The 14,834-nt window shown below is 41.0% G+C and overlaps 1 protein-coding gene across 1 annotated transcript in view; it reads right to left on the reverse strand.

Moving 5' to 3' along the window:
* SCN11A (sodium voltage-gated channel alpha subunit 11) overlaps nucleotides 1-14,834 on the reverse strand; it is a 77,723-nt gene that overhangs the window by 35,711 nt on the left and 27,178 nt on the right. The window contains exons 13-17 of the mRNA XM_068981943.1: nucleotides 11,653-11,835; nucleotides 8,529-8,897; nucleotides 5,702-6,124; nucleotides 3,297-3,407; nucleotides 2,469-2,583 (exon numbers count right to left, since the gene is read on the reverse strand). Coding sequence (XP_068838044.1) covers nucleotides 2,469-2,583; nucleotides 3,297-3,407; nucleotides 5,702-6,124; nucleotides 8,529-8,897; nucleotides 11,653-11,835 — 1,201 coding nt within the window. The remainder of the gene's footprint in view (nucleotides 1-2,468; nucleotides 2,584-3,296; nucleotides 3,408-5,701; nucleotides 6,125-8,528; nucleotides 8,898-11,652; nucleotides 11,836-14,834) is intronic.

Genomic DNA, 14,834 nt, shown 5'->3' on the forward strand with positions numbered 1-14,834 from the left:
TGTCTATAATACACGTGCATTAATAGCTCAACTCTTCACCCTCCTTGTACACACCATGTAACTCTGCAAATCCTCCAATTAAAGAGTTGGAGTCTTTTTCCAACACTTTGAATCTGGGTTCAGCCACGAGACAAGATTTGGTCAACAGAGCAGAATAGGGGTCATCATATGCCAATTCAGACTCAGTGAGAACTTCAACAAAGATAGAGAACTATAGAAAGTATTAAAAAGAACCAATAAGAACTGAAGAAAACAATAACTGAGATGAAAAGAAATACAACACTGAGATGAAGAATACAATAACTGAGATGAAACCATTTAGAGGATGCAGAAGAATGAAATTAGTGATCTGGAAGACAGGGTAGTGGAAATTACCCAGTCAGGATAGCAAAAAGAATTTTTTTAAATGTGAAGAGCTTAAGGGATCCCTGAGACAACATCAAGTATACTAGCATTAGCAATATAGGGGCCTCAGAAGGAGAAAAGAGAGAAAAGGGACAAAAAACTTATTTGAAGAAATAATGACTAAAAACTTCCCTAACCTGGGGAAGGACACAGACACCAAAGTCTAGAGATGGGAGCACAGTGATTTTCAAACAAGATGAACCCAAAGAGATCCATGCCAAGACACATTACAATTAAAATGTCAAAAATTCTCCAGTGGTCCAGTGGTTAAGACTCCATGTAATCAATGAAGGGGGCATGAGTTTGATCCCTGGTCAGGGAAATAAGATCCCACTTGCTGCAAGGCATGGCCAAAAAAAAATCATAAAAATAACTAAAGATAGAGAATCTTAAAAGCAGTAAGGGAAGAACTAGTTACATACAAGAGAAACTTCATAAGTCTATTAGATGATTTTTTTCAGCAGAAACTTCACAAAGCAGAAGGACTGGCACAATATATTCAAATTTTTGACATTTTAATTATAATGTGGACTGTATTATTATCATGTTATTGAATTCTTGCCCACATTTTCTAAGTCTTTGTTGAAATTCTTACTAAAATGAAGTTCTCCATTTTCTTTCCTAGTTTGGTGAAAACTCTTATGATCACCTCTTTGAATTCTTTACCAGGTAAATTACTTAACTCTGTTTCATTAGGATTTTTCCTGGGTTTTGTTTTTCTTTAGGGTTTTGTTCTTTCATTTGGAATATAGTCCTCCATATGCTTATTTTGTTTGAATTCTAGTTTTTGTTTCTATGAACTAGGTGAAATGGCTACCTATCTTGGTATTCAAGGAATGGACTTGTGTGGAGTGTCCCGTGTAGACAGCTTGCATCTGGTATCTTCAGCGGGGTTACAGGGGCTGAAGTTTGCCAGGGGCAACTCCTGGGGAGCACTTAGGTATCTGAGGCCACCTAGGCAGAGCAGCTAAGGTTAGAGTGGGCTTGGGCTGGAGTCAGGCCTTGGGGAGTGCTAAGTCCAAGGCTACCTTGGTGGGGTAGCTAGAGCTGGAGTGAATGAGGGCTGGGGAGAGTTCTGGGGATGAGGCAAACCAAGGCGCTCTCTGCTGCCTCTGACCCCACAAAGGGATCCAGCACTTCTCTGTGCATTTGGCAGAAGCTCTAGGATTAAAACACGGATTTCCTTCCTCTGTTCATGAGATTTCCCAGACAAGAAAATGGGAGTAGGTTGCCATTTCCTCCTCTAGGGGATCTTCCTGACCCAGGGATCAAACCTGGGTCTCCTGCTTTGCAGGCAGATTCTTTACTGTCTGAGCCACCAGTGAAGACCTGAGTAACACTCTAGGGTTGGTACGTGGATCTCTTTCTGGTATAGTCTAGATGGCCTTTAAACTGCTGTTTTCTTGCTGATCCCAAGGTGGGTGGGTCTGTGCTCTGGCCCTGCAACAATATCCCTTCTTACTGTAGGTCACTAAGTTGAGGGTGCAGTTCCCATGGATACCATGTCTCCATCTTTCCTACCTGATCTATATGTTCTATCTATATGTGGTAGCTGTTCTGTAAGTCCTTGAGTCTTTTTCAGGGGAAATTGCTCTACAAGTAAGTGTATATTGGTATTTCCATGGGTGGGGGTGAGCTCAGGGTCTTCCTACACCACCATCTTGGATGACTTCTCCCAGAGAAAAATCTTGAGAGATGAGTTGAAGGCCTGGCCAGGGCTCTAGCCAACCCCAGATTTATGGTCAAGTTCTCTTGATCTATGACCTCAAGGATATCCTGACAATTAATGTATTGGGAACTCTACCAAGTGGTAGGAATACTGGCTCAGTGGGGTTTCTAGAAAAGTTTTCCCAAGTTTCTACTCTAGAAGTTGGGCTGTATGAATTAACTTCACCTGAATCAAGAATTTCCTGAAATGGTCTCCAGAATCCAGGGGAGACTCTCTTCACTTTTGTCTCCAGTAAAATTAGAAAGAAATGATCTATCAAACTATAGAGCTTCAAAGAATAACAGAAAACCATCCAAATGTTCCATGAACTGAATGTAGGAATATTGCCACTTACCTTTGGGCAAACACCTCTCTGGTTCCTTTTTGGGAACCATTTCAAGTAGCCGCATAAAGGGATCCTGTGGACCAATGGTGCTACATTCTGAGAGCACACTCGTAGCATCAGACTTCTATACATCAGAACAAAGGAAAGGGGGAATCATTTTCCAACACTCTCTGTCACCATGGTTAATATCTAATATCTTATTTTAGGATTTCTAATGCATGAAACTAGGTAGGTATGAGGGTTGTCTAGAAAGTATCCCTCTTGTTAGGTTCTTTCCTAAATGCTCTGACCAGCCCTGACTCCAAGACAGAATTCTCTAATTCCTCTCCCTTGGATGATGAAAGGTAAAAGCACATGACACAGTATCTCAGCCTTTTCCTCCCTCCCAATCTTACCTCTGATCTGCTGACAAACCATACATACAGAAGCCAGGTGATGAGGAAAAGGCCACTTTACTGACAATGAAATTGTCAGCTACCTCAAGTCTCAGAATAATAGGCCTAGAACAGTGGTTGTATTGACTTTACTTTCTAGGAGACACTTTGCCAATGTCTAAAGACATTTTTTATTTTTGCAGTGGCGGGGGGGATTCTATGGGCATCTAGAGGGTAGAGGCAGGGTACCGCTAAACACCCTACAGAACAGTCCACCATAACAAAGAATCTGGGCCCAAATGTCGTACTGGAGAGGCTGAGAAACCCTGGCCTAGATCTTTGCCTAATAATCTAATTTTGACAGTTTGCTCTGTACTAATCTTGATATTTTTCCATAGTGGCTATTTTGAGCAAGGTAAGTGGATGAGCTATGTTTCTTCTGGGAACACTCTGGGAAAATTACCTTCCGAAGATTCTGTATTGACATAGGATCATCTTCAGAGAATACATCAATTTCCACACTCTGAATTCCTGGACTAGTGAGATCCTTGCTCTTCTGATGAACTTCACTGGCCTGACACTGAGAAACCAAGAGTAGAATTAATACTCCTCCTGGACATCTCACTTGGGATGAAACAAGTTTGAATTTTATTTGGTTTTCTGTTCATCACGAAAATTTTGACATTATTTAACTTTTTCTCTTTACTTTTAAAAACTGCTCCTGAAAAAACTCAACATAAAATAATTCTGGAAAAATTATTATAGGAAACATATAATGAAACTTACTCATAAGTAATATAATCAAAACAACATGATTTGATACAAAATTCAGCAAATAATTAAGAAGTGAATCTTACTGTAACTTTTCAATTCAATGGCTCAATAATAAATTGTTTAATAAATGGTACTGGTATAATCAGTTATCCCTGAAAAAATACAATGCCATAATACAGTAAAAATTAAAATTGATAATCACTTGATATCCTAATATAAAAATACATGAATAAAACTATTTAAAGAATAATTTGGAAAATAATTTTGTATTCTTTTAGGTACAGAGGATTGGCTTAGCAAAATAGGCAACTGAAAGGCATAAAGAAAATATGAAAATATATTATAATATAAAAATAAAAAATGAATTTTGTCTGATGACCTGCAGCTAAATCCAAGGATATGCAAAGTCACATCTTAAGAAAGGTTTCGTCCTAAAATATATGTGAAGGTTCTTCTGAATCTGACATTGTATGGGCATAATTTAAGAACACTGCTCCCTTTGAACACATATACACAAAAAAACAGGTACACATTATCTATGGACCAGAAACAGAACAAAAATAAAGTAATAACAATTTAAAGCATGCAGCAAGTAATGATGAATAAAAGTGTCCCATGTGAAAAAGGAAACCAGAGTTATACCCAAAGCTTGAAACTCTGGGCTGGGCTGAAGTACTTATACTTAAGAGAGAAAGTTAAAAGAAGTTGTGGCCAATGCTTGGGGTTACAATTATACAAAGCTGCATACCTGGGGAGGCAGGAGGAAGCACAGCCTCAGAAATAAGATCTGGGCAAAGGGAGCTACTGGCTTAGTGACTGGATCTGCAAAATGCCTAGTATCACTCTCAGAGAAGAATCAGCTGCCAAGATAAGACTTAGTTCTGAAATGGACCCCTTAGAAGGGTCTATTAAAGACACCACAAAACTTAGACTGCAGGGGGAGTGACAGGCCCTCCCATAAAGATGAACTTTCACATTTATCTTCCAAAGTGTATGACGAGACAAACATAAAATCAGTAGTTCTCAAAAATTAACTACAGGGAGGTCAATTTACTTGAGGAAAAAGAACAAAATTAGTATCATAATCTAAAAATGTCATTAAAATTAATACATTTATAAAAAAGATACTCAGAGTGCTGCTTTTTAGATGGTAGAATAAGGAGCTCTGCAGAATGTTCCACAGTAAAATGAACATAATGGTGGAAAATATTTGTAAAAATACATTTAAGGTTTCTGTGAATTGTCCTAAGGGCATACAGCAAATGAAGAAATATTTACTTTTTAAAAAAATCTATGCTATTCAGTAATAACAGCAGGAGTCTATGGCACTTTAGCCATGACCTGCTCTCTCGCTTCCCACTCCCCCAGCTCAGTTTGATGGAAGCTCCACGTTAGGCAGATGTGCCCAAGAAGATGGGGCTCCCTCTGCCCTCGGCTCCCAAGGAAGAGATACGTATCTCATTAGAATGCGCAGGTCACAACTTTTCTCATCTCCTCCAAATCTGAGTTGAAGAGGCTAAATTTCTGGTGAATGTGGTCAAGAAGTTGGATTTCTGTTTTCATTTTAGTTACTACTAATAGGACAGAGACTCTATTCCAAGTTCAAAAGCTTGACAATACTGGGGCCCTGATCTCCCTTACTCCAGCTAGTTTGCAGGGCAGAGATTCCATGCAGGAAGAGGCAGGCTGAGAGATGAGAGACTACTGCCCCTCCGAGTATTCTGGGTAGTGGCTAAGACATCTTCCCCAGGGTGGCAGGCAATTCATAAGAAACAAAATCTCTGTTTACGCTATATTCACTTCACCTTCCACACTCCTTTTCTCACCTTTCAGTCAGTTCTAACTCTATATTTCTTTTGGTGCTCAACCGAAGGCATTTGATGCCCTCATTGCCCCAGCCCACTCTGAACTCCTCTGGTATCTCCCACCTGCGCCACATGTGCAGACCATGATTAGAACCAGCCCCAGAAGTGCAGCCACCACACTGTACACCTTTATCATCTCCGCATAGTGCTCAGGACAGGGCAGGCGACCAGTACCCCATGGCAGCTTCCGCTTTAAACGATCTCTGAGTCTATGTATGAACCTGCATACCTGTTTTCCAGCCTCAGGTTGTGTGGCAGCCTGTCCCTTATCTTCACCAAGGGATTCAGCATCATCTTCTTCCTCTGCAAGTGGGGCCAACCAAGTCCGATCATGCAAGGTCATTGGTACAGAAGTTAGTACACCAAACTCCTCCCAGATCTCTGGGCCCTTTTTCATCCCTGTGACCAGGGGAATGATATCTTTGCTCTCTCCACCAGGGCCCTCTGTCACCTCTTTTTGCTTTGATAAATGTTGCCTCCTGCATCGCTTCCTGAAAAAATGCTCAAGAGTATGTATTACAAAACAGAAAGCCCGGCGGAACCGATCCAGGGCTACCTGGACTTTGGTTTTCTTGACTTTTCCTTCCAAGTGTCCATTTCTCTCCTCATTGCTGAAGGAATTGAGTAGCAAGGCAATGAAGAGGTTGAGCACCTAGGAAGGGACAAAGGGAGAGGGACATAGGGAAAATTTAGCAAAGGAAAGAATACAGTAGGGCTCTGCAACAGCTTTTCCCCAAGACTGGAAACCAAATCAAATGAAAGTTCTATGTCCTTCTATCTCCCAAGAAAGTTCATCTATACAATAAAGAAAAGGAGAAAAGATTGAGGGAGTAATAGAGACATCAAGATAAGACCAAAGAAAATTGAAGTTACAGGGTGCAAACAACCAGATGCAGTCTGTCTGTGTATAAGCAGCGTGTATTGTAGAGCCTGGGCAGGGTAAGGTGAAAGGCATAACCATGTGGCAAAATCAAAAGTGGATATTCCTTGGGGATCAGCCAGAATCATGAGGTTGGACTTTTGCTGGAATTGCCCACATGGATATGAGTCTAATGTCTAGGACCGCTGAACTCTGAGGTCCTCTCCTAGCTGCACAATTTGAGAGATGGCACACTTGTGCAGGTTTTTTACCTCTTTTGTTTGTGGCTCTCACCAGTTCAAAAATATACAGCTTTCTGGGGGAAGAGTTTTATGGATGTTAATGGGTCCAGTCACACTTCCTCAGCTTCACAATGAGAATTCCCAAGTCTGAATCTTTGCTCAAGTTACCCTCTATTTGCTAAGTCCTCTTTGCCTCTGAAGTGCCTTTTTCAAGTACTGTGTCTCCCATAGTCTTTCTTAGCACTCTCTTCCCACTCTCTTGATCTTGCATATCTCCTGCTGTCTACTAACACCATTTATTAGATACTGAGGACAGTTGATTATATTTGTATGAGGATCATTAGTTATATTTGCATGATAGTCCCAACGCAGTTCTGAAGATCTTATGCTCAGGTATCCTTGCCTGTCTCCTGTCTCGTCACACCCTCAGTGGTGTACACTTAATTAGTTTCTCCATAGAGTACCATGTTTCCAGCTGTAAGTAACAGATACAGGGCAAGCTTACATAATAAGAAAATGCCACATGACAAGATGTTTGAAACTAGAAGACGGGACCAATTATGCCTTGACAGTAGGCTTGTTCCACTTTCAGTCTACCTTCCTCAGTGCTGACTTTGTCTTGCTTTGGTACTTCTCATGGTTGCATGATGTTTGCAGTTCTACCAAGAGTCACAGTCATAAAAGGACTGGAGGAAGAAAAAGGACCACTTTTTTCATCATTCCTCCTTCCCCCTCTCCTCCTTTTCCTTTCCTCTCATCCTCCTTCTTTTAAACAGCAAGAAACCTTACTCTGCGGACATTTCTTTACATCTTTGTTGTTATTGTTCAGTTGCTCAGTCATGTCTGACTCCATGGACTGGAGCATGCCAGGCTTCCCTGTCCTTCACCATCTCCCAGAGCTTGCTCAAACTCATGTCCCTTGAGTTGGTGATGCCCTCCAACCATCTCATCCTCTGCTGTCCCCTTATCCTTCTGCCTTCAGTCATTCCCAGCATCAGGTCTTTTCCAATGAGTCGGCTCTTCCCTTCGGGTGGCCAGAGTATTGGAGCTTCAGCATCAGTCCTTCCAATGAATATTCAGGGTTGATTACCTTTAGGATTGACTGGTTTGATCTGTTTTCAGTGCAAGGGACTCTCAAGAGTTTTCTCCAACACCAGTTTGAAAGCATCAGCTCTTCAGTGCTCAGCTTTCTTTATGGTCCAACTCTCACATCCGTACATGACTACTGGAAAAACCATAGCCTTGACTATACAGAGCTTTGTAGACAAAGTAATGTCTCTGCTTTTTAATATACTGTCTAGGTTTGTCATTGCTTTTCTTCCAAGGGGCAAGTGTCTTCTAATTTAATGGCTGCAGTCACCATCCACTGTGATTATGGAGCCCAAGAAAATGATAGCAGTCACCGTTTCCATTGTTTCCCCATCTATTTGCCATGAAGTGATGGGACCAGATGCCATGATCTTAGTTTTCTGAATGTTGAGCTTTAAGCCAGTTTTTTCACTCTCTTCTTTCACCTTCATCAAGAGGCTCTTTAATTCCTCTTCACTTTCTGCCATAAGGGTGGTATCATCTGCTTATCTGAGGTTATTGATATTTCTCCCCACAATCTCAATTCCAGCTTGTGCTTTATCCAGTCTGGCATTTTGCATTTTACATCTATGGACCAAATTAAGTAAAATATCCCTACCTCAGCCAATCAGTGGCGATTTGAATAATCGTTTGGAGTAGGATAGACATTGGGGCATCTTTAAAGTACTGCATGACAGGTTTTCTTTCATGCTTACCATACTCTCTTCAAATCAAATTCAAATGCAGATTTTTGAATATTATATAACATTAAATTTATAATACTATATTTAAATAACAATTTTCACTAGTAAAGTGCTGGAAAAGAAGCTAATGCATTTGTTTAGCCCATGCATTTAAAACAACAATAACAAAACTGAGACACTCACCACAAGTTTTCCAATCACCATGATCGACAGAAACACAATAATGCACAGCCTTGGGTTAGTTTCTTGCATACATTCCCACATGTTTTCAATCCATTCGCCACAAAGGATGCGGAATACCACCAAAAAGGAGTGGTAGAAATCCCCCATGTGCCAGCGTCGTAAACACAGGACTTCAGGGTCACAGGACTTTAAATGATTCTTTTTGTTATTGAATCTAGAGCCGAAAAGCTGCATGCCAACTACTGAGAAAATAAAGACCACAATGGCCAAGACCACAGTCAGGTTTCCAAGGGCTCCAACAGAATGGCCAATGATCTTAATCAGTGTGTTTAAAGTTGGCCAGGATTTGGCTAACTTGAAGACCCTCAGCTGTAAAAAAAAAATAATAATAATAATTTTTTAAAAGACAATAAACAAAAATGGAAGAAAAGCCAGTTAGGACAAATTCCACATGCTCAGCTATAATTCAAATGACTTGTTCCCAAACCACAGCATTTATAACTTTCAAAATTCTTTTCAAAGCCAAATCCATCTTAAACATGGTCAGCAACTCCATGCCCCAATCTGATATTCACCCATATCTATTTTTTGTTTTAAAAATGAAACATTTGGTCTAATTTTTTTAAATGATAAAGACTTTGGGATCATGATGGTAGAACTGAGCATGCACATTAATTAAACAAAACGAATATATTGGAACCCTGTATAATATTGGTTGTTGCTGTTATTTAGTCACTAAGTCATGTCTGACTATTTTGTGATCTTCATGGACTGTAGCCCACCAGGCTCCCCTGTCTATGGGATTTCCCAGACAAGAATATGGAGTGGGTTGCCATTTCCTTCTCCAGGGGATCTTCCTGACCCAGGGATCAAATCTGCATCTCCTGCATTGCAGGTGGGTTATTCACTGCTGCACCACTGGGGAAGCCCCCAGTATGATGTTGTTCAGTTGCTAAGTCATGTCCAACATTTTGTGACCCCATGGACTGCAGAATGCCAGGCTTCCCTGTCCTGCACTATCTATACTAAGGGTCAAAAACTCTGGGCCCAGGGCCAGATCCATCCCATTACCTGCTTTCATATCGCCTGAGAGGTGAGAAAGGTTTTTATATCTTTAAATGGTTCGAAATAATTTTTTAAATATCTCATTACACATTAAAATTGTATAAAGTTAAAATTTTCATGTCTGTAAATAAAGTTTTATTGGAACACAGCCATGCGAATGTGTACTCTAATGTCTATAGCTACTTTTGTGCCATGATGGCAAACTGAGAGGGTTCTATAGTGACCATATGGCCTGTAAGATTGAAAAAATTTACCATCTGCTTTTTACAGACAAAGTTTGTTAGCTCCTTCATTATATAATTGAGCTCACAAATTGCTGTATTGTGCCTAGGAGGACTACTCAAGACACGTTCTTTTTTTCCAGAGAGAAATTCTCTCCGTGAAAACTTATAGACCTTACAGGAGACAACAACAGAAAAAAGCACAGTAACTAGTTTCACAGATTATTTCTTGTGTTAACTTTTAATGTAAACCAATGGTTTCACTCCAAAGTACAATCCTGTTAAGTGTCAGCTTTGGAGTTGGCCCAAAAGTTCACTTGGGTTTTTCATAAGATGTTAAAGAAAAACCTGAACAAACTTTTCGGCCAACCCAGTATTTGTGGAGGGCCAGGGAGATACTGCGTCAGTTAGACTTCTATCACAGGAGAGGGGCCACTGCTGTCTACACGGAGGGGAACTGGGGGCATCTCAGGGAGAAAGTGTGGTTCTATTCTTGTCCACAGACAAACTCACAGAACTCCTTGCCTCAGAGCATGGCTGTAATAAGCCTAACCATTAGTAAAGCACATGTAATTTTGCTCACCCAAGCACCAATAAAACTTTAGGGAGCAGCCTAATAATGCCTGATTTTAAGCAGTGTGATTTTCTAATATATGCCAACTATAAAATGTATGCTTAAGTAACTGAATTCCACATGTTTAGAAATCCTATCCACATAGAAGGAGAAATAATCCAAAAAGAAATTATATAAATGAACTCACTTGAAAAGCAGAAAGAGACTCACAGACTTAGAGAACGAACTTATGGTTGCTGGGGAGAAGGATGGGGGGGTGGGGGAGAGAGATAGTTAGGGAGTTTGGGATGGACATGTGCACACTGGTATATTTAAAATGGATAACCAACAAGGACCTAATGTATAGCATATGGTACTCTTTTCAATGTTATATGGCAGCCAGGATGGAAGGTGCGTTTCGGGGAGAATGGATACATGTATATGTATGGTTGAGTCCCTTCACAGTTCACCTGAAAATATCACAGTATTGTTAATCCGCTATACTTCAATATGAAATAAAAAGTTTTTAAAAAGAAAAAAATAAATCATATCCATGTCCCCTCCAAAAAGCTAAATCTTTGAAAGAGGACGAGAGGTAACCTTTTGTGGTTTCCTGATTCCCTTCCCAGATGTGATTTCTGCCCATACCTCTTATGGGGTCTGCCACATGGTCATTTCTGGGCCATGTCTTATATTTTCCCTAGACCACAAACTCCTTGAAGGCAGTGCTTCCCTCACCTTGCAGTCTTCCCGCATACATATCAGGTACTCGGCAAAGGCTACTGGGGTGCCTCCAGTGGTTTGTGGATGAAGGGCAAAGACTGCAGAAAAGGGCTGCGCTACTGGGAGCAATGAGGAGGGACCCTGTGGGACAACACCCGCTGGCAGCGCCTGCCCCCATCCTGGGCTCTGTAGTGCATCTCCCCTTGGTAAGCCCAGCTGTGAGGGTGCCTGGCTCAGAGTTCTGTGGGGGGAAAGATGGATGGGGGGGTTGCACACACAGCAGGGAGCACAGTCCTGACGCCAGAAGACATAATTTTGGGCCTGGTTGCCTGAAGGGTCATCTTTTGGCAGCGGAGGGAGGAGTGTAGGGGTTCGACTGAGAGAAGACCGCCTGGGACTCACAAGTGTATTATAGACCTGGCTGGCAGGAGGAGTGTAATTTTGGTTCTCAGATCGAGGTAAGATGGTAAGCTTTAATCCGAAACTAGCTATTGAACTCACTGAAGACTCTTCAATCCTGGCAGATAAGTTATTCAGTAAAATAAGAAAGTAAGTGCCTTACCACTCTTAAGGAACGAAATGATATCGAACTTTTTCCTGAAACTGTATGGTTTAATATCACATCTGCCAAACTCAGAAGAGCAACAACACTGTCAAAAATGTTCCATCCTCGACGAAAGTAGTGGTAGGGATCCAGCGCAATGATTTTTAGGCACATTTCAGCCATGAAAATGCCAGTGAAAACCTACAGTGAGACAGAAAAAAAAATGAGAAAAAGAAGGTATGTCCAAGGAAATTACAGAGGTTACAAAGAAATAAACTGTATTCTCATTCTTGATACAATATACCCTGCAGTCCATGAAAAAGAAGCACTTACCACTGCAGCATGGACTTCACTTTACCTTTTCTTCTCTCCCCACGACCCCACCCCACCACGGCCTCCACTACAGTATCACCAAGCTAACAGGCATCAGGATGGAGAATAAATATATTTTCCATTCTGTTAAAAAAAATAAAGCAAAATTGGCTTCTTGGTAGATGGCAGAGTAATAGAAAGTGTCAAGCAATTCCTCCTCTGAATTCTCATTAAGATACTAATAACTCCAAAGTGAGGGGAGTACACAACACCTCTGAAAAGTAAAGATAAATATCATTCATAAACCAAAATACAAAAGCAGTTTATCTAAACACTCAACCTCAATACTTTGGTCAGAAAAAAAAAAAAAATTTTAAGGGCCCAGAACAGAGAATTGGAAATCACTACCAGACAAAAAAAAGTCTTTGAGCAACCTGATATAGAGGATAAACCCTGAGTTGGTTATGGTTGAAAGGAAGATTAGTGAATCAGAATATAATCTTAAAAACTCCCTCAGAATGCAAGGCACATTATTCCAGAACAAAATATTAAAGAATTAAAAGGAGGGGCAAGAGTTTAAAAAGCACTAAACTATGTCTTTTCCATGGGAAAAATAATTCTTTGTCTTTAACAATTAGATAAATATAGGCTTAAGAAACTTGCAAAATGTTGTATAGTAGCCAAATTCAAAGTTAAATCTATCTCCTATATCTTTGCAGAAAATAAGGCAAAGCGTTTCTTCATAGCAAATAGCACATTCTCTATCATAAACACACAGAGAAATTAAGCAGAAATGAGGAAAACCATAGTGTGAAAATAATACAGTAATATAAAAAGGGTTTGTTTTTTTTTTAAATAAAAGAGCGTTGGGCTTCCCTTGTGGCTCAGATGGTAAAGAATCCACCTGCAGTATGAGAGACCTGGCTTTGATCCCTGGGTTGGGAAGATCCCCTGGAGAAGGGAAAGGCTACCTACTCCAGTATTCTGGCCTAGAGAATTCCATGGACTATACAGTTTCAAAGAGCCAGACACAACTGAGTGACTTTCACATAAAAAGGGTTAAAATCTTTTAAAATGTTGTTCATTATAAGACTCTCCTCTTTAATTCTGGAAACAACAGCAACAACCTATAAATGATTAAGTCATTTTATACACCCATGGTGGATTCATGTCAATGTATGGCAAAACCAATACAGTATTATAAAGTAAAATAAAGTAAAAATAAAAAGTTTAAAAAAAAGTAACAGGTGGTCTATTTTTATAAATAATGAAATGACTATTTATAAAATATAACCCTAAAATAAAATGACACAAGTTAAAATAAAAGGATGGGCAAAGTTAAACCCCAGATAGGCAAATAAAAAGAAATCAAGAGTGGCAAAGAAAAATCAAAGCTTATATCTATTTTTCCCTTTAAATATTTCTGCCTGTGTGCATGAGTGTGCTAAGTCTCTTCAGTCTTATCCAACACTTTTCAGTCTTGTCCGACTCTTTGCAACCCTATGGACTTTAGCCCACCAGGCTTCTCTGTGCACGGGATTCTCCAGGCAAGAATACTGGAGTTGGTTGCCATGCCCTCCTCCAGGGGATCTTCCTGACCCAGGGATCGAACCTGCGTCTCCTGTGGCTACTGCACTGCGGGCAAATTCTTTACCGCTGAGCCATAGGGAAGCCCCCAACATTGCTGTCTATCCCCAAAATGCCACAACCAGTGCCTAAAAGCGTGCAGTGTTGTGTGTTCCAGTTAATTGTGCAGGATTCATCTCAATCCCCTTTTGACCCACTCTTCCTCCTCCTGTCTCCTTCAGGCTTTAGGTGTCTTAGCCTGACAGCATCACTAGATGCCTGGGGAACCATCAGTTTTGCAATCCAATTCAACTGCTACTTATGACTTCTCGGGAGCTCAATGGACTCCCCTTGATTCAAGCAATTCTGAAGCCTAGAGAGCCTATTTCTGAGTGTAGTCCACAGAACTCCACAGGCCAGCTTAATCTGGCTCCATCCATCAGAGGAAGGAAGTTTGGATGTGTTCCTTCAAGCCCAAGGCTCCAAGGCCTCCCATCATCACCATCATGGGGGCACAACAGAGGGAGGTGGCTGCTCCCTTTTTCGCATGTGTAGCGAATGGGGTGCATGGAATGGATGCACAGGCTACATAAGCAGCTTTGCATGTTTCTCTTCAATTTCCAGGACCCAGGGTCCAGCTGCTGCCTGTGTTTTCAGACACCATCAATGTCTCTGTGCCTCCTTTGGCCTCTGGAGAAGAATGTCACTTAATTAGCCACCTTTCAACTGCAAAATGCAACTTTACCTCAGTACCTGGGATGCCCGGTCAGTGGGAAATATGAGAGGTGGGCTTTGGTTACTTCTGCTAGTTGGATCAACAGGAGAACTGATGGATAGACTACCTTTGCAATTGGGAAGCCCTGTCTATGGAGATGATGCTGTTAGAGACTTTTTGAGTATTCTCTGGAACTTATCCAATAACTCTATCTACCAGGAGGTACTGAAAGATGGGTCCTGCTGACTCTGTTGGGGTAGGTATTGTGGCCCTGAGGTCACATAACATTCTCCCTCCAAGTGAAACAACCTTGTCAGGCCATTCTGGGACACCTCAACAGGAGAGAACTAAACACCCTGGCCTGGATCATCCCAGAAGACCCAGCCTATTAGAAGGTAATCTGTGTGTCAGGTTCATTGTGCAACATGGAATCTAATCCAACATATGTGTACCCAAAGGGCACGTCTCCCTAAAGACAGTATGGGGAAAAGAACTTAAATACAGACCATCTATAAGGAGACCCATCCTGGTCTTGTACTGCAGCTCCCTGCTCTTCTTCATGGGAGGTGGACCCGAAGGTGACAGGCGCCTGTCTACAGTTCTACAC

This window comes from Capricornis sumatraensis, chromosome 10, assembly GCF_032405125.1.
Source record: "Capricornis sumatraensis isolate serow.1 chromosome 10, serow.2, whole genome shotgun sequence".
In the NCBI taxonomy this organism is placed as follows: Eukaryota; Metazoa; Chordata; class Mammalia; order Artiodactyla; family Bovidae; genus Capricornis; species Capricornis sumatraensis.